The sequence below is a fragment of the Hemibagrus wyckioides genome, linkage group LG02, assembly GCF_019097595.1.
Source record: "Hemibagrus wyckioides isolate EC202008001 linkage group LG02, SWU_Hwy_1.0, whole genome shotgun sequence".
Lineage (NCBI taxonomy): Eukaryota > Metazoa > Chordata > Actinopteri > Siluriformes > Bagridae > Hemibagrus > Hemibagrus wyckioides.
In genome coordinates this window covers 17,477,236-17,498,780 of record NC_080711.1, presented here as the reverse complement: position 1 = coordinate 17,498,780, position 21,545 = coordinate 17,477,236, and the positions used below count along the sequence as shown (strand labels likewise).

The window sequence follows — 21,545 nt, the reverse complement described above, 5'->3', positions numbered from 1 at the left end:
CAAATGTATTTCCATACGTGGATTAGGTTATAAATATAGATATAGATGTTAGGGGTGTAATGCGATGACATTATCCATATTTATATATGTTTAGTGTTCACACCTGATTACTGATTTTTAAACAGAAGTGGGTGTGGCCTATTACAGTTTTTTTTTTTTTAAAGGAATCTTTTAAGTGAAAGCACTGGAAAGCAGTGGGGAAAAACAGGAATTCTGGAAAAAGTCAAATTAATTCACAATTTATAAGAACTTTTATTATTATTATTATTTCCCAAAAGTATTGTGGATCTTCTGTCAAATAATACATTGGTTGCTGGTGATATCCTGCAGAGGAACTGAAACTGACTCTTTAAATCTTTAAATGTCATTTTCTCATGGTGTTACCAGGCTGCCACACATATGAGTGCTAGTGTGGAGGCGTCAGATGTGAAACAGGAATAGTGAAAGTAGGGTGAATTTTAAAAAGATAATTGTACTGACCAGTGTCCTGTGGGTGGGATAAAGTATATGCAGCAGTGAACTCGTGAGTCAGGAATCCTCTTCTTCCGGTTGATGTTGATCTCCTCCTGTAAGTACTGCTCATACTGCTCGTTAATGAACTTCATTATGGGCTGCCAACTGTGGGAGAGTAGAGAAAACAGTAATAATATAAACTCACTAAAGAAAAGTGCTGAAAAAGCAACAGATCATGTAGGTCATTTAAAGCTGCGCTCTTCTCACCAGTTCTCGTTGTTGATCTGATCACCAAAGCCTGGTGTGTCTATGACAGTCAATTTCATTCTTACACCTTTCTCTTCAATGTCTGGGGGAAAAAAAAGCCAAACATCACACACAGTCACTACAACTACAACACTATGACAGGGTTACTTCACTCCAGTATTGCAGAAATCTAATGTAATGCAATATACTAATACTATACTACTACTCCTATACTACAATAATTATCTCATAGATTTAGTTAAATTCTAGATTAAATGCAAGGTGTTCCTGTGCTAGGTTTCTATCTAGTTTCTCTGAAAGTGGAATTGTTCTAACACTGTGGAGTTAACACGTGTAAGTAATGTATATGTCATCACTGTTTTCACCAAAAGCATGACGATGCTTTACCATGGCTGATGGACTTGATCTCAATAGTTTTAGGTATGCGCTCCTCAGCTGTTCCCATGACCGACTTTCGGCTTACTTTGGACTTGAAGAGGGTGTTCATGAGTGTGGACTTGCCCAGACCACTCTGACCTGCACAGACACACAGAAACACAATTTAAATTGTTGTTATAATGAAATAGCCTGTGGAGGTAAACCAGATAGGCTGCAAGTGTAACAGAGACAGTAAGAGATAACAAGACTGGACAAAATCCAAATACACACAAGTGGACACACGCTAGCATAAGTCAAAAAACTCAGTAAGTCAAAACACATGATAAGAAAAACATCCAAGGACAATAAATTATCTTACATAGAACACAAATAAAACTATAGTCAGGCCCACTCACACAAGATTTCTACTGCATTATGACAGGAGTTCTGAGGATTGATCTCACTCCCCAAGCTAAAAATGATTGTAGTGTGATATGACCTCTATTAGCAATCACAGCCCACAATCAACACGCTGGACTCTCTCCAGCCTACAAAGACACAACTGCCGAATGGACCCAACTCACCAGTAATCAACAATCTGTAAAGTAGAGCTGTGTGTTTTTTTTTTGTTTTTTTTAAATCCACCCTCTCCTCCTGCAAATACTCCTGACCACACCCGGCCACTCCCACAGTTATTTCCATTTGTCCTCAAATAGAATATTTTTCCAAAATATAAAAACAAATATGTAATTTATACACTGAAATGTGAAGGTTACTTTCACAAGCCATTATGTTTGCTAACCCTGTGCACTGGCAATCCTTGATGGTTAATAGAAAACATGTGGAGGTGGTGCAGGTTCTGGACCGGCAATTTTTACACAGCTTTTTTTTTCTCAGCTGGGTGTTATCTCTCTTTGGCTTGCAACGTTCATCTTTGATCACTCACATTACAATGAAAACTTTCCACACCCGACTTTAGGTTTATTTTGCGGTCTACTCTGATTTAGGCCTCAAAAGCATGCTGATGTAAAGTACTGCAGCCGTCCTGAGCGCTCAAACCAGTCTGGATATTCTCCTCTGATGAGAGCTCTAAGCTGATTTTGAATGCTGCTGTTAATGATGACAAAAAACTGCTTTTGTGTTTAGAAATATCAGGTACAAGTACTCACCCACTACCATGATGTTAAGTTCGAAGCCCTGCTTCATGGCCTTCCTCCTCATCTGTTCCAAGATGGCGTCAATGCCCACATAGCTGAAGTCCACGCTTGGCTTCTCTGGGCACACAACTGGGGGCATTTCAGGGATTACCGGCTCTGCCATACTGCTACTGCTGCTATTATAACTGTGGCTGGAAATCACCTCTGACCCTGGAGACATAAACAGGAAATTATGTAGTCAGAGTATGAAAAAGTGTACAGTACTTTTGAAAAAGAGGTGCTGCTACCACTTTGTAATGTCACAAACTTAAAGAAAACCAAATATCCTGTAACAACGAAGTCAGTCAAGCTCAAAGCCAAGAGAAAACATCCTGACACTACATGACAGTACAGAAGAAAGTATTTACAGTGTTATACAGAGACTTTACTGTGGGAACAGGGTTTCTCCACACATGCATAGCAGATTAAAAAAACACAGGAAATGATTAAACATGGACTTTTTGGCTAGGGCTTGATCTCGCCACTACTCTCGCACTTATTGATTTGTTTAAAACTCCACACATTTGGTCCCATTTCTCTGTCCAAAAAAATGCTCTCATTCCTCCACCTGATCCTAGTGCTGTGATAATAATTTATCACAGAAGAGCAGACTATGTTTAATAGAACATTAAATAAGACTGGGGATTCATATTAATATTCCTATTACATCATTTGTGGGATATTTAAAAAACTTGGACACACAAAACGAGACACCATGCAAGCTACAATGAAATATTATTTCTGCTTTTCTATGAGACACAGTTTAATAGCTCTTTACTATGCAGAACACATTTCACAGTGAGCTGACCTTTAGGGGAAAGCGCCAATACTCAGAAACTATTACTGAATACATAAAACTACCCTGACTTTGTGTTTCTGCTGTGTGGAAAGTCAACAGAAAGTCAAGCACTTCCAGTTAACAAGCCTTGCACTTATTCAGCGCTAATATTTCAGGTGATAAGCAGAACAGCTGCCACAGTTAGAAAGCAATGCATGTTAATATAATATCTTGAATGAAAGCCTTACAGAAAGACTCATTTAAATGAGCCTGAAGTTATATAAATACAGTATAAGGCCAAAAGTATGTGGACACACAATCATCACACTTCTATTTCTTTGATGTAATGTAGGTGAATATTTATCTCTGCATCTTTGCCTTCAGCATGAAGATAATGTTCATAATTACTCAACGTTGCAAGCCGACATTCATGTCAGTATTTCAACATATGGTGCAGATAGGTTACACCACAGACCAATTTTGTCCCAGGAAAACCCCGTTATTTACATAAAATATAATTTCTAAGGAATGATAATTATTGAATTCTAAGGATAAGTCTAAGAAGGAACTTTCAAGCTTTAACTAGAAGCTCGACAGAGACCTTGTGAAGACAGGAACGGCAGGGAAAAAAAATCCCCAGGTCAGTAACCTGAGCCACTGGCAGCCCTCCACACTTGGCACTAGCTACTCTGAATCTCTGTGAGCTCCACACTGAGCAGTTAGATACAGCAGCCAAGAAAGCTATAGCAGTCAGATTCCTCTACTCTGGAAAAAAGAAGAGCTTCTCAATTTTACAGCATCAGCAGTCTTCCGCACTACATGACAGCACAGGTGAGCAGACCCAGAATGTCAATCGTCTATAAAATGTATAAACAGAGTTGACAGAACAGCAGCAAGAAGACAAGAGGACAAACATACAGAGAGTAAGAATAAAAGATAATGAATGAATTAATGACAGGATGTCTAAGAGAGGGAGTGTAGAAAGTAATTCTGTGTCACAATGTCACGCTACTCTCACTTTGCAAGCGTTATTACAATCGCGTTACTTTGATCTGAAAAGTGCTAGAGAAAGAAAGAAAGTGAAATAATTTAATCATGATCAGTTTTCATTTAAACCACAAGAGCTTTTTAAGCAAAGAATAAAACTTGACTATACATGCTGTTACAAGAAAAAAAAAAAAAAAAAAAATTACCAACAGGATGAGCAACCAATAACCAACAAAGTTACTGCAAGCACCCTGACTTATCCCCAAGTGTTTTATTCCTTTTATACCAGAGTGATTTGAAATATTGTGGAACAAGTCTTTAAACAGTCATTCCCTCACAGGCTTAAATTTTCTCTCTGTCTTGAAGTTAATAAGCGCATATTACAAAAAATGGAAACAGCCCTGTCCTGAAGTCCACCATACAAGTGTATAAGTTACTATAGAAGTGATATCATACTGAACTAGAATATAAACCTGCGATTTGATTTATATCTGGCCGGGGCCCTTGAGCAAGGCCCTTAACCCATGGCTAAACCCTGTGCTCTGACCCCGACTCTGGGATATGTGAGGAAATGAAAATTTCACTATGCTGTAATGTATGTGACAAGATAAAGGCTCTTCACTACCGTCAAAGCCATGCAGCTATTAAAAAATAATCAATACCTTTAAATCAACTGATATGGACAATTCCAAAGCACTGTGGATTAACACAGTAATCTTAGGATCATGGATGCATTGAAAATCCTTTAAAATGTAGACTATGCTTTACAATGTCTTATCTACATACACCAGGTCTTTAATGAGAGCATGTTATAATTATAATAATAAAAAAAATACAGTTTCAGTTCCCTTCCGCTATATATTTGCATATTCCACAGTATGCAAATAATCTCAGTAGCTGTTTTCCGTAAACACAGTATATATATTCTGTGGCTACAATCCATAAATCATCATGTTTCCAGTCCCCATGTGAAATTACAACGTCTAGAAAAAAGTAAAATACAATCAAAAAGAATTTAGGGGGGAAATAAGGGGGAAAATGCAATAACAATGCTATAACCTGGCTGTGTAAATGTGCAGAACCTTTTATTATTGGTGGTGCGGCTCTGTTTAGAATGAACCAATCACATTCAATCTCATGTTGAAAGATAATCATAGTCTGTCATTGATGAAATGATTCCGATTAACTCCAAATAAAGATCAGCTGCTTCTGTAGGACTTTCTTCACATTCATCCAGCTGCTAAAGCTATGCTCAGAAGAGCTTACAAAGCATGCATGGCATCTCACTTGTTGAAATGAGAGTGGTATAAAAGAATGTTCAAAACAGTAGATGTACCATGGAACACTGTAAATGCCACGATCTAAATGGAGCACTACAGTGATGTCGCCGAAGGACATGACATTCCTCCAAAATGTATAAAAGGTCAAGACAAACATTTGCCAGGGTGGCTGCCAGGAGACTTACAGCAAGGAGCTGCAGGAATATCTGAGAGGTACTGATCACTCTCAGAATGTAACAACAAACTCTCATGTTCTTCCAATGTCTGGGCTATGGGGTAGGGTGACTAGACTGTAGTCTCACATAGCTAGAGCTTCAGACTGTTAGCAGCAGTTCAGGACTCCACAGCAGCTTTTACTGGCCAATAAGCACCCAAGAGGGCATCTGACTGATGTATAAAGCAACTAATCACAGTCCCGTTTTGTTCAGCGTCATGTTTAGGGGCATGGAAATGTAAAGTAGATGGACTGGCATGCAACGATACGTCCTTCATTTAAGGAAGGAATTCATATTAAAAGGTCAGTGAATGTCACATCATTTTGAAAATCCATCACTCAGCTGATCCTCATAAGAACTTATTGTCATAATTAAGTCTTAAACTGGAACCATGTCACCATATTTCCCAGCTTTTTGGCATAGTTTAGGTTGTGGTTTAGAGAACTGAATGATACCACTCTGAGCCAAGGGAAAAAAGTGATTCCTGTTCTTGGAATTCCAGTTGATGGCTGACTTGTGATGTACAAAGTTCAGCTCCATGGTGATGTTTAGTCCTAAACCACACCAGCAAGTCTGCATGACATCAAGGAAGAACTAGATGCATTGTAATATAAATGTTTACAATGTGTGGCGGCACACAATTACAAAATTTTTTGGAAAAGCTTGACTAAAATTTCAAAAACAATTTCCATATCCATCTTCATACTTTCTCATTTTCCAGGAGTTTTCATTACTGCCAAGCAAATCCATCATTCACCAGGTGTTTACAGTGTGCATTGGAACCAGTCAGATTTAAAAAAAAAAAAAAAAAAAAAAAAAAAAAGGTACTAGCACTCCTCCTAAACTCCCAGTACACTGCTTTCCCCATATCTAGTGAAAGAATCAAATGTCTACCTAAGAACAACAGAAAATTTTTTGACCACAAACCCAAACAAATTGGAGCTATGTATACACAGTGTGATTGTGTGTTTTCAGTAGAGCTGGATGCATTTTCTACTTCATTGATTTTAGTAGAAACTTAGCGGCACTTAGGTTTTCAAGATCAATGCTTCAAAAAGTTTTTTTAGAGCTATATTATTATTAGTCATATTAAACTAATATCATTAATTCAAGACATTATGTAATTATTTCAACTTAACATTATTTCCATGTAAGCTCAACTAACACCATTCTGTCAAATAAACAAGACATTAATAAAAATAATGACAATAGTATCTTAAAATTACAAGCTGTTACTTGAGCTATAACCCTGAACCCTGAGCTATACTTCCCCATAACTTTGTCTCTGATCTGTTTGGAGAGCTTTTGGTCTACATGTTGCTTGCTTGGAGGTGTTTGGACCAGCATAGCAAATGGGCTGAATGCATATACACACATTTCAGTTTTTATTATTTATTTTTATCTACTTCGTTGGGTTCATTACATAAAATGCAATTCATTGTAATTCCAAGTTGTAATGCAATGAAAAAACACCCCTGGTGTGTGAGGGGATTAGGATACTTTTTAGGATACTGTAGATGGACTGTAAAAACAAATCAGAAATAAGTCTGATTAAATTGGCATGAAAACAGCAGAATGAAAGAGAAAAGACAATAAAGCTGGAATGATCAGATGCACTAATGACACTTTAAACCAAAACTGATGCAGATTTTAATATTTTATTTTTTCCACCTTAATCACTGACTGAAACCCTGTAACTGTATACTTTACTGTAAGTATTTACACACTGAGCAAACCTTCTGCTGTGAGCTGACTAAACTGACGGCTCATCCAGTTCAAAAAAAACATCGCCATCCAGCTTGTGTGAGTGTTATTTATGCAGGACTGATTACTTGTGCCTCGACGGTTCATGACAGTCTTTATTTTCAGCAAACTTTCGAAAGTACCTGCACATGCACATTTCCCAAACCTAGCTAGCATATCAGTGCAGTAACGATCACTTCACCAAACTAGCAATAAAAAACTTTCACTGCAAAGAAGACTTACTGTAGGAGTAAGATGCTTTAGCTGGTTTACAGCTGTTACTGTGCACTGGGGGTGTGGCCAGCGGTGATATGCAATAATGTAGAAACAATACGGGAAAAAACATTACAGTTCCACGACATGAACGAGGACGTCGGAGAGTTTTTGTATTTATAAAGTTCTGAACAAAAATCTCTTTTCTCGAACCAAAGACCAAAGTCCATACAATGTAGTATGTAACTCAGACACTTTTTGTTTAAAGCACTTAAATCTAGTAATAAATCCATGATCTACAATATACTGATCAAAAATTATAGCCATACCCAACTGACCCATACTGTACTAAGTAACCATGATGAATGTGGCTATTCTTATGTTACAGAAGAACATCTGGGTGGAACTAGAAACCAGAACATCTGGATGCAGATCACTGCCAGGACAAATGCAATCAAAACAAACAAAAAAGCATAAAAACAAAAAAGCCACCCCCCACTCAGTGATGTGATGAGTGAAGGATTTGAACAACAATCACCTAAAATAAAGTCAGGGGAGGTAGGAGGTAAATACGACTATGACTGTGAGGGTCCTAACGCTGTTCAGAGGATAAAAAAACTAGGATAGATATTAAAGAATATTTACATTACATCCAAAAACTGAGAAATAAATGTTACCACACATCTTAGCATACATTACACTCACATACACGTTACATTAAATCTGTGAAACTGTGTTGAACATAGTCACATACATCTAGTATTTCCTGAATTACAAGAAACCATATGACTATTAAACATATTTTTTAGACATTCTTCCAAATTTCAAGCCTTAAATATTTTCTTGCTCTATTAGCAGTTCATTTTAAGCATTTATTTCTAGAAAGAAGGTAACTTCTCTATAACAAAGCTTGTAATTAGATAAAGTATTTTATAAACTGGCTGAATAATATTACATTATGGTTTAAAAAAATCTCATAAGAAGTGGAAATAGATTTTCCTTTCCAGTTAGTTTTACTTACGTAGATCATATTTTAGCAGTGTGTCCAATTTTAATACGTGATATTGAAGGAACATCTAGGAATCCTAACACGCTGCATGTCTTATTGGTCTGACTAAAAAGTCTTAATCTTCTTTATACTGTCCTGAAGGTATGTTAAACATTTATTTCACAAATATCTTTCGAACAAAAATACAGTCTTTGCTGAAATGTAGTTATAAGCAGCAAGCTGTATGAATAGTGATTCATACTTTCCCCTATTGCTCTGTTTTCTATGAGATGGCACACCTAGCTACCATCTCTCATGGCCAACAAACCACTTCCACAGTTCCCTGTTGCCTGCTACAAAAACTGCCCAACATTCTACTTAGCATCTCTATTACCTGGATAATTACATATCAACTATACAAGCAGCAATAATATGCTGAGGATGTTTGCACTGTTACAGATGGGTAAAAACATAAAATGGACAAATGAAGATATTTTTTCTTCAGTTTTGGCTCATGTACACAACAACTGCAAAAGAGCAATGAAGTGTAATGTGGACAACTACTTATTAACTGTTCATTTTTTTTGTATGTACGCACATACATACATACATACATACATACATACATACATACATACATACATGGGCTTTAATTTAACACAAAAACATTATTCAGAACGAACTATAATATGTTCTAAACCAGTCTGAGGTGCAGTATTGCGTTGATCTATTAACTCAAACCAAACAATACGCTACTATTGTAAATAAATAACTAAATGCAAAATTTCTTCTATATTTCTGTATAAATTGGCCAATTTTGCTTTGCAATTTTCGGTTCACGGTTCAATTTAATTCTAGTGAACATATATTTGGAACAAACCATTGATGAGTTCTAAAAAAAAGTTATAAATGTTAAATCCTTTCTTGTTTAAATGTAATAAACAATGCAAATCAAGGTGCATTTTTGTCTGTGTAAAACAAAATGAACAGAGGTATTCTTAAAAACTATATATATATATATATATATATATATATATATATATATATATATATATATATATATATATATATATATATATATATATATGTGTATGTGTGTATATACACACACATACACACACACATATACACAGCTCTGGAAAAAAATAAGAGACTACTGGAAAATAATCAGTTTATGTTTTTTTCTTCCAGGTTCATGTATTGGTGAGATGAACAGTTTTGTTTCATTTTTTGTGAACTGCTGACAATATTTCTCCTAAATTCAAAATATAACTATTGCTATTTAGAGTGTATATTTAAAGGAAATGACAACAAATTGTGTTAATGCCTTGGCTAAATATCATTAACCCTTATTTGCGTGCGCTTTGACATGATCTCCACCAGTTTTTCACATTGCTGTTGGGGAACTTTATACCACTCTTTTTGCAAAAAAGCAAACAGCTCAGCTTTGCTTGATGGTTTGTGACCATCCATCTTCCTCTTGATGACATTCCAGAGGTTTTCAATAGGGTTCAAATCTGGAGATTGGGCAGTGGTCTCTGGGCAGTGTTTTTTTCCAGAGCTGTATATATATATACATATATACATATATATATATACATATATACATATATATATATATATATATATATATATATATATATATATATATATATATATATATATATATAAATATTCTATAACTATATTATATTATGATATATATTAAAATATAATATTTTAAAAATAAAGAAATTCTACCGGAAATTATGGTTGTATAAAAAAGGTCTCTGGTCTGGGGGAAAAAGATGGCCTGAAACATAATGAGCTCTGTCTGAGGAGTCATTTTCACTGGAAATAAAGCTCCAAAATCGGCTAAAATGCATAATTAATGCGTATTTTGTATAATTAATAGGATGCACAAAAACATGAGGGGAACCAGACATTCCCATGATGCGCATCGTTAAATTTTTGCATCATGATGCAGACCACATGCTTAATTTATTACAAAAAACAAAACAAAAAAAACCCTGTATGTAAATTGATGAATTTTAATATCAAGTGGGACACAAACAAAAACAACAAAAGACACACACCTCCTTCTCCATTTCCTAGCAATCAAGCCCTAATGGACCATTTCATCTCATCCCTATTTTGTCAGCATGGACATAAACACTGATTTATTCAGATGTAATTTCAGTTTCGAAATATTATATAATCTGTTTTTTTTTCTTTTTCTGTTTTGCTCTTTGCTGCTCATGTGTGACAACCTTCTTCAGAATACATGTTAATCAGCTTAATTAAAACAAGGTGGTATTTTCCATCTTGTACTAAATAAGCCAGAATAAAACTCCATCCAAATAAAAACTTTCTGCTTTGGTCACTGCATGTATTATTATCAAGCTCATTATGGTTACGGCTGGATGGAGATTATGCAGCTTTACTGGATTTAGTCCTCGGTTATTAAACCAAGCAAGCTGGATGGTCATATGTACTTTACTGTATATGTGCACCTTGAATCACCTTGTGAAACATTAAATATTTAAATTCCATGCAGTCCTGCTTATCCTCTCTCATATCTCTGCACCTATCTCTAAGTTCAATAAGGAAGGAAATCAGAAGGTCAGTGGAAACGCTGTGCAAGAAGAAAGCCTTTTAGACCCTTTAAAAAACACAATGCACACAGTGGCGTCATAAAATCCTGACAAACACAATGTTCTGTTCCATAAAACTCTGACACTTAAATAAAGAAGCACTTAAGCAACACTAAGTTTTCATAAAATATTAATGCTGAAGGATTATATAAGGTAAGTGTAGAGTAACACTGGTCTGTTTTTACTTGCTGCCTACAGGACAGAATGGAAAGCAGTTATCAGTCATTGTGACTGTGATGAAAGCTCTTGAACTCTCTGACATGCAGAGGAACAAGAGAGGAACATGCAGATACAAGCACATCTACAAATGTTTTCCCTTCCCTTCCGGCGAGAATGACGGTTTTCCTCAGCGACAAGTCAAAAAGTAAACTGACCCCATTTCCTGTCCTGCAGACTGTGGAATATTTACCTGCATACTGCTTTGAATGGGTTCTTTACCTCTAGAGAGTATTCATGAACCTAGAAAATCTTCAAGTTGCTTATCGCGAATACAAAGTTACCAAACCAACAGCAAACATTAGGACCACATTATATGATATGACTGAAAGCCTAATTATTAGTATAGAGGAACATTGGGACATAATCAAATAAATCAACAACAACAAACAAAATGGCAGATCAAAAGTGGACCACATACATGCCTCAAAAACTTTTCAGGTTCTAAATGACAAAAATGTTTCAACAACATCAACAGCAAACCAGCATTTTACACATTTCAATAATGTGAATTGAGTGTCAGAACCTCTTCTCTAGCTGAATGTTGCCCACAGCCTGGTTCCTGTCACTTCTCACTTTTCACTTCTTATAGAAAGTGTACAGACTGACAGGCCTGAGGACACCATTGTACACTGTAAGATAACAACCAGTCCAAAACAAACACCTGCAGGATGGGCTGAAAAGAGAACAGACTAACAGATGAGCACTTCTGGATTGGAGAATCAAAGAACCAGAGATTTGCCGTCCCCCATCATGCACACGGCTAGAGATTTTTTTTTCCAAAACCATGTAATGCATGGCCGAGTTTAACTCAAACAACATCTATTCTTTTGGTTAGTGCAGAGGACAAGAAATAACTTTAAAATAAAAATATACATATACATCCACAGCTCCTTTAGTAATTTGAATTTGCATTGATTAAATAAATCCAGGCAAAGGCTTTTCCTGAGTTTTTAGTGCTTCAAATACAGCAAATAAGAGCTCTCTGAGCTGAAATAAAACAAAAGCGTCTTTCTCTGCTTTCAATTAAAGATACATAGCTTTTCCCCTCGTTTCTGAAAGGTTAGCAGCTATGCACTGAAATTGATGCCAGGAACCCAAGAACCACAGAAATGAGGTGGAATGAGGAAGCAACATCATTTGTTTGTAATATACAGTACAGTCAGCTAAGAAAAACAAATCACAGCTTGAGTAAAGAGCTGGTATAAACTTCTAATCACTGTGCGTTTATCTTTGGAAAGTGACCAAAAGTGTTCATCTGTTGAAACACAAAAGAAACAAAAATCACAAACCAAGAAAATTAGCGCTGTAGCCAAATTCAGCTGATTTCTATCAGACATCTCCATAGTACCAGACACACAGAACAGTGGAAATGCTGAAAACTAAAACAGAACTGCATGCTGAACAACGGCCTTTTCCTAAAAAGCATCTTCAAAAATGGGATTTCCACAGAGATCATGCTCTGGGACACTGGGATTTCAATCACAGACACTGGATGTCAACTTCTGATCCTTCACTTTCGAGTGTTACAGACAGCTTGTCTTTGAGAAAATTAAAACCACCATAATTTTAAGCCCCAGACATGTGTCATGTTTGTATGGCTTGCTTCAACCATTGTTTAGCCTTGTTTACAGGTTCTTAGAGAAGACAGAGGAAAGATATGGCCTGCAGCTTCATAAAGAAAAGCAAACCCCAAAACCCGTTCTAACTTCAGCTTAATCTTCAGGAGAATTTAATTCAGTTTGTATAGCACTTATTTTAAACAAGAGATATTGTCACAAAACAGCTTTACAGAATCCAAACATAGATTTAAATCCCAAATAAGCAAGCCAGAGGCAACCGTGGCAAGCTAAAACTCCCTGAGACGACATGAGGAAGAAACCCTGAAGGAACACAACCTCTATAAGGTGACAGCAGATAGTGAGATTAGAAATCATTACTCTTCTACAATTCTATACTATAAAGTCAAACAGTATTAAGCGTGTTGAATGAGGGAGGATACTGTGAATAAGAGTCCTGGGATTAGCATATGCCAGCCTTTGTGGTTACAGCAGCACTTCTTGAGTCACTATATAGATATGTTTATCCACTTAAACTTACTGAAATATACACTATATTGCCAAAAGTATTCGCTCACCCATCCAAATAATCAGAATCAGGTGTTCCAATCACTTCCATGGCCACAGGTGTATAAAATCAAGCACCTAGGCATGCAGACTGTTTTTACAAACATTTGTGAAAGAATGGGTCGCTCTCAGGAGCTCAGTGAATTCCAGCGTGGAACTGTGATAGGATGCCACCTGTGCAACAAATCCAGTCGTGAAATTTCCTCGCTCCTAAATATTCCACAGTCAACTGTCAGCTGTATTATAAGAACGTGGAAGTGTTTGGGAACGACAGCAACTCAGCCACGAAGTGGTAGGCCACGTAAACTGACAGAGCGGGGTCAGCGGATGCTGAGGCGCATAGTGCAAAGAGGTCGCCAACTTTCTGCAGAGTCAATCGCTACAGAGTCAATCGCTACGCTTCTCCATCTGGCAATCTGATGGACGAGTCTGGGTTTGGCGGTTGCCAGGAGAACGGTACTTGTCTGACTGCATTGTGCCAAGTGTACAGTTTGGTGGAGGGGGGATTATGGTGTGGGGTTGTTTTTCAGGAGCTGGGCTTGGCCCCTTAGTTCCAGTGAAAGGAACTCTGAATGCTTCAGCATACCAAGACATTTTGGACAATTCCATGCTCCCAACTTTGTGGGAACAGTTTGGAGCTGGCCCCTTCCTCTTCCAACATGACTGTGCACCAGTGCACAAAGCAAGGTCCATAAAGACATGGATGACAGAGTCTGGTGTGGATGAACTTGACTGGCCTGCACAGAGTCCTGACCTCAACCCGATAGAACACCATTGGGATGAATTAGAGCGGAGACTGAGAGCCAGGCCTTCTCGTCCAATATCAGTGTGTGACCTCACAAATGCGCTTCTGGAAGAATGGTCAAAAATTCCCATAAACACACTCCTAAACCTTGTGGACAGCCTTCCCAGAAGAGTTGAAGCTATTATAGCTGCAAAGGGTGGACCGACATCATATTGAACCCTATGGATTTGGAATGGGATGTCACTTAAGGTCATATGCGAGTCAAGGCAGGTGAGCGAATACTTTTGGCAATATAGTGTATATGTATTCTCTCAGGCATACTTGGAACAAATGTGACCAAAAACCACATAAACAGACATAGCAGGTTCTGAAGTGAACATACATTGAAGAAAACATTGATAAAACCAAAAAAATGTTGCGTTCAGTTAAAGAAATAATCATATATCTCTCATCTCTGAGTTTGCAGTATTGGTTTCTAGTGTGTTTTCATGCAAGGCATTAAGCTTGGAGACATTATGAAGCTGTGAAACCAGGGAAAGAGGAAGAGGATGTGAAAGAGTCCAAACATAATCTTGAATCTCAGGTTGAATTTTCCTAGTCCTGCACCTGTTGATTTGTCAGTTCCACCTAAACAGATCTGCCAATTTGCTATTGGAGACAAAGGAATGTGTGTGCTTGTGGAAACGTTCTCCTCAGTCAAGCACTGAAAATGTGACTTATTGTGGCATGCAACAAAGACAAGGAGACAAATCGCATCAACCTTTTCAGTAGCAGTACAACAGGTTATGCAATTTCTTACAAATAATGACATATTTGTGAAAGAAATCATAGTACAGAATTGTAGAAGAGTAATGATTTCTAATCTCACTATCGGATGTCACCTTATAGAGGTTGTGTTCCCTCAGGGTTTCTTCCTCATGTTGTCTCAGGAAGTTTTAGCTTGCCACGGTTGCCTCTGGCTTGCTCATTGGGGATTTAAATCTATGTTTGGATTCGGTAAAGCTGTTTTCTGACAATACTCCGTTGTTAAAACTAAGTGCTATACAAACTGAATTAAATTCTCCTGAAGATTAAGCTGAAGTTAAAACGGGTTTTGGGTTTTCTTTATGAAGGTGCAGGCCATATCTTTCACCTGTCTGATGTTATAAAATATTTCTCATATAAGCTGCTGGCCTTAATTTCCAAACTCATTCATTTTTCATGACCCTGAAATAACCCTAGACATACCTAAATAAAGCGACAACTTATTTAAGTAAGAAATCATACTGATGCTCAGTATTATATATTGCTTGAAAGCTCCTGGTTACACAGTTCCACATGAGTATATACAGTTGTAGAAAGGAAATGATTTATAAATCACACTAGTATCCAGTGTCACCCAGATGAGGATAGGTTCCCTTCTGAGTCTGGTTTCTCTCAAGGTTTCTTCCTCACATTGTCTCAGGGAGTTTTTCCTTGCTACTGTCGCTTCTGGTTCTGGCTCAATACAGGATAAATATACATTTCAATTTTAAAATGATTTTTAAAATTAGTCATTTTTATTCTGAATTTTAATGTTCCTGTATAAGCTGAGTCGAGACTATTGTTAAGTGATATACAAATAAAATAAAATTGAATTAAATTAAAATAGTGCTACTTTACTTTCATTCTATAGCCAACAGGAAGAAAGATGGTGTAACAGCAGTAGAAATAGCAGTAGTGGTTCATTACCAACACCTTTTTCCCCAGAGTAACTGAGAAAGGCATGGTTCTCATTACCATTCTGAAGTTGATTATTTTTCTATATCCAGCATGTCCCCAAGTGTTTCATTCCTTTTATATGAGAGCAATTACAAAAAAGAAGTCCTGAAGTATCTCCCTCTCAGTAAACTTACTGACTTTTACGGAGTGCTGACACCAAAGATTCCTTCTGTATATGTTAGTGTTAAATAAATGTCTCCTTACAGAAAGCTTCACTACATCAATGATGAACATTTTCTGTGTTAATCAATGCCACATTTCAATCAGATTATATGGAACGTCTGCCATACTAGTCCCTGTGAATGGGTTGTTAGTACAGAAATAATAAAACATGTACATGGACTGTGGAGCTGTGAGACAGCAATGCTACCTGCTGAGTCACTCTGCCATGCATTTGCCTACTTCTGTAAATGCAAATATGTTTTAAAAAAAATTTGAATGCATCTGAAGACAACAGCTGTCTCATTTTATTGATGGTGTTTCAATCTCTACATTTAATTATTATTAAATATTATTTTATAAAACCAAACCAGAGAAAGATCTTTTGAAGATCTGGGGGTTTATTCTTTTCTGTTGTGTATCTGCTCTCAGACTGACTACTGCAGTCATGATTTGGCAAAACCTGACATTGTGCAGGTTAGTTTCAGAGCTCATGATAACAGATCTTCATTAAGCCTAACCCCTGGATCTGGAATACGTCAACTGTTCTGTGTCTTCAACTTATGTTATCAGGCTAAATGCTGATTTCTGGAACAAACCCCAGATGGGTCAACAAGCTTTGCTCTTACAAAACCTCCTTTGATTGCTAGAACCAGATTAGCTCAGCAAGGACATGGCAATGCAAAGGAGGAAACAGCTGTTTTTCGGCCCAGTATGGTTGAAGTATTTCTCTGGAATGACATGACCCGATGACAGGAGAGCTGACAAAAGATGATTCAGGAAGCTGTATTCTTGGTTTAAGTCCCTTCTCGATAACTTGCTCCAGTACAGTCTAGCTGGTTCTCTATGATGAAAAACCCTTTAAACATATAAAGATGTCGGAGCTTGTTTAAAGAGTTTTTCTCCTTTGCATTTAAAACTAGGCTAAAGCTCATTTAATCATGGAATACCAATTTACCGCAACTTGTGCCACATTATACACACACGAGTGCTGGACATCCATTTTCTACCAATCTGCAAAGCAATAATCCATAAACAACAAAAACTCTGCAAGCCTTAAATACATGAGTAGATTAAGATAGATTTCAGGGTGAAATATGTGGTGTGATGCACAGAGGTGTAAAGAGATTAATGAATCTGTAAGTGATATAGGACATGCAAACCATCTGCCTGAAGTAGCAATAATTAACAATAACAGGAAATGAAAATAAAATGATTTTCAGTTCCAGGGGTCAGTCACTGAGGCATTTTGTTTGACAAATCAATGAGACAGCAAATAATTAAATCATCAAAGTCTTTGGTAGAAAATTTTATACCACAATGATGTCAAATCTGCTTGGTCAGAAGGTTTTGATTCATTTTCTAATACATTTGATGGTAAATCAGTTGAAACTATCATTTAAATAAATTTATGTGAATAAGTTAGCATTTCTACAGTAACAGCTTGTATTACAGACATGGTACATAATTTAAGCCTGTTATTAGATTATTAAGATTATAAATGGATTAAAAAAGTTATTTAATAAATAAAAACGTGTTTGAAGAGGTTTAAGTGTTGGCTCTTTGTGACAGTTTTAGATATAAAGCTCCACAGGAAAGTCCTCAGGACAAATAACTGTCCAGATGCTCAGTAACATGACAAGCTGCAATTTTTGTCATTAATTTGATTTGAAAAAAAGGAGGGGAAAAAAGACAAAAGAAACAGCTGCTTAATTGCTTGTTTCCTAGAAATTCAACATTAAATATAAGTAGAAATAGTTAAAATCTGCAATGTGTCATTCATTATATTCACGGAATAAGAGGAATAAAACATGTCCGGATGTGCTTTTATAGGCACATAAAACATCTAGGGATTAACTGTAAACCTTCGTCACACACCGGGACATACCAAAAGGTTTTTACATATAACATACTGGCCCCTTTGTGTTGTATTCCATTTCCCTAATGATCTTAGTCATATGTTAGATGTAGGGATGGAGGAATGCATAGCTATGGTATTTACATCTATCTATCTATCTATCTATCTATCTATCTATCTATCTATCTATCTATCTATCTATAAATCTCCGATTTGATTCTGAGCTCAGGTTACTGTCTGTATTTTTACATGTTCTTTCCTCTGGGTTCACCAATTATATGCCAGTGTGGGGACTGTCTATGCTGTACATTAACGTCCCCTTTAGAGTGTTTGTTCCCAGGACTGACTACAGCTCCACAATAACCCCTACCAGTGTAAAGCAGATAGTGGAGATCAATTAATGAATGCATTAAAAAACAAAACACACAACCGACATCTAGTCCAACCAACATAACACAGACAGAGAAATCTAAGGCATGTATATTTTTCAGCAGAAATGATTAGCATATGCAGCCCATTACACATTTAAGATGAGGATACATTATTTTAACCTTCAAATAATATCATTAGTCAAAAACTATAAATGACCTATTGACAAAGTGCGGATTGTTTGCTATTTTGGTTGACAGTTAATCACAGATTAACAATGACTAACATTTAAAAATGTCCAATCTTGCATTTTAAAAAGCGTCATATTAATCAGAATTCAATGGAAATCCTTGACCTTGACCTATAGTGAGATAAACATGCCATGTTCCATCACATAGAACTGTAGCTGCTTTAAGCCTGTGGTGTATGTTGTGGTACATTGAGGAAGTGAGTGAACTAGCAGTAAAGCCAAAGCTTCTTATCACATTACCCCAGAACAGTCCACTGCGGTATGAACATGTTTAAACAGCCATTTTGTTGTTCAAGTATCTTCTATGTTATCAGTCGCTTTTTATACTGTTACTAAACAATATAAAAAGCGACTGATAACATAGAAGATACTTGAACAACAAAATGGCTGCTTCCATCCCAAGTTATTATCCTGTAACCTGAGATTTATTATTGGAGTATAGTTTTGAGCCGTGACAGTACTGGAAAGAGTCAAACATGTGGACTGTAACATCAGAGCAAAGGCTGTGACATTAGACAGCTGCTCCATAGTTTATCACCCCATGGAATGTTAGACACCCCACTGGATTGCAGAAAAAAAAAATACAAAAAGATATGGACCGAGTGCTGCATTACATGCTTATAGTGCTTGAACATGGGCGAGGACAGAGCAATACACAGATGGATGTGAAAGTCTACATGCTGGGGAGGAGATGGCTCCAGTACTGCGCAAGTGACACAGTTACTTCTCAGAACTCAGCAACAAAAGTCACACTTGGGTTTGAAGATGCAGAGCTGTGGATCAAAGTGAAAACCCCAGTAAAGAGGCCCTAACACCCACACACACACGTACAGAAGGCGGTAAAGAAAGGTAAAATTACAAAGAATGCCAGGATAAGAAACTGCTGCCAGCCCTGTAACCTGCACACGGTAATTACAAGGCCAGGAGTGAAGGTGCAGACAGAAAGCTGTGGACGGGTGAAAAAGGAGAGCAGTGGAATCCAACACACCCCCTCTATCCCACACACACACACACACACACACACACACACACACACACACACACAGAGAGCTTGCCACACCTCCCCTATTTTCCTAACAGCAAAAAGCCAAATATTTACAAAGCCCTCCAAGAGAAAAACAAATCTTGCTTAGGATATGAGAGAAACCTGACTCAATGCCAACTAACACGAGTTTGCATGTTCTTCAAATGTTTAGTATGTAGCTACCCTCTTCTCCAGTCCACAGCAGCATAGCATTTACAAGGCAGTAAGTTCAGGCAAAACAGCAGCAGCATGAAACAAGAGCAGGAGAAAGAAAGAACATGGAAACCAGAGGGAGGAAAAATGTACAAGAGAATGCAAACTCACCCGTCTGCTCAGGCTCTATCCTCCAGTGTGAAACACAGTCAGAGCCACTCAGCCTCTCACAGGCTCCGCCCACTAGCCAGCTCATGTGAGCCGCTCTCTCTCTCTCCCACACACACACACACACACACACACACACACACACACACACACACACCACTCCCCTCTCCACTTCCACAGGATGAGGGGGGAAAAAAACTAGGATAGGGTGGAAGATAGAAGCGCTTATGCAAACACACACACACAAAGTTATCTCTTCCAAAATGTATCCCAGGGAAAGAAATCTAAGAAAACTGTCAGCTTTCATGAAATCACAAAGGCATACACACACTAAATAAGTATGTGCAGAAAAAACATTTGTGAACAAAAAAAAAAACATAAAGGAGAATCAGATGTCAATAATGACATCACAATGACAACAAAAAACAAAAATAAAAAAAATAAAAAAATCAACAAGAATTATAATTCATATGATTATTCATTTGTTCTTTCTTTTTGTCCTATTTTTAATCTAGTCATGTGCCAATTTCCAGCCATCAGCCAGCTCTCCCCTTTCAACTAACACCCAGGGAGGATGAAAGCTAACACATGCTTCCTTCAGGACACTTGTATCCACCAAAGTGCATTTTTTTCCAAACTGCTGCTCATCACAGGACAGTGTAACACACTTGGAAGAATTTCTTTTCCACTCGCTTTTAAATAGATTTCATCTCTGAGGCTGAAAATATTCTTACATGTTGTTCTATACGTTGTGCTTGATATGCGCAAGATGCTAGATTTTACTCTGAGCATGTATAAGAAATATAAATTCAAGCTATATAACCCCCCCACAAACACACACCACACACACAGATACAGAAAATATGGAACTCCAGGCATGGACCATCATAAAACACAAGCCACAACACTCTTGGAATCTCAACCAACTTCCTGTCTACCAAAGGAACTTGGGTTTCGAGTTTCAACATTGTGTTTTATAAGGCAGCGTAAAAACGTATGCTTAAGATGCTTGGATAGGTTTACTGCGGCTTTCAAAGCTAGTTTTCTAGTCCTCTGAGGCCACTCTGCTGTCTGTGTTTCCCTTTTCTTCTCAGTTCCTACTCAGTTACACCATATAATTACTAAACTACTAAAATAACTCCACAAATTTACCCTTTGGTTCATTTTTAAAGATAACAGCATGCCAGACAATGGGCTGCATTTATTAACATGGATAAGAATAGATTTATTTATAGATTTAGGTTTAAATCTGGTATTTAGGAAAATTCCAGAAAAAAAGTTCATATCCCGCTTGAGTGTGTGTAAATTTACACATAAGACGACAAACGAATGTAGACTTCGAATCGTAGCTGATCTGAAGTTTTATGTCTGAATTACGCTGTCCAGTAGCTTATGTGACTTTTCAGCAACAAGTGACCCATCTAATGTGTCTCAAGCTGCAATGTGGCACAGTCACACTTTACCAACACTGCTTTGGGGAGGGTGTGTTCTGGCCATCATTCACTGAAACACTTTGCTTTGAATAATATTAAATGTACTGTCTATACTGTATACTGTATACATACAATATATATCATTTTTATATACTACTTTAAATAATTTTCTCTTCAGCTGTGGGAGCTTTGCC

At 37.2% G+C, this 21,545-nt stretch overlaps 1 protein-coding gene across 8 annotated transcripts in view; it reads right to left on the bottom strand.

Moving 5' to 3' along the window:
* septin9a (septin 9a) overlaps positions 1-21,545 on the bottom strand; it is a 73,168-nt gene that overhangs the window by 8,560 nt on the left and 43,063 nt on the right. For 7 of the 8 annotated variants that reach the window (XM_058406308.1, XM_058406337.1, XM_058406363.1 and 4 more), the window contains 4 exons: positions 2,247-2,444; positions 1,108-1,236; positions 721-802; positions 481-618 (listed from right to left, as the gene is read on the bottom strand). In XM_058406308.1, the coding sequence (XP_058262291.1) occupies positions 481-618; positions 721-802; positions 1,108-1,236; positions 2,247-2,444 (547 nt within the window). Of the gene's footprint in view, positions 1-480; positions 619-720; positions 803-1,107; positions 1,237-2,246; positions 2,445-19,921; positions 20,068-21,545 lie in introns of those variants that run through there. The other variant, XM_058406346.1, reaches the window with a different exon arrangement.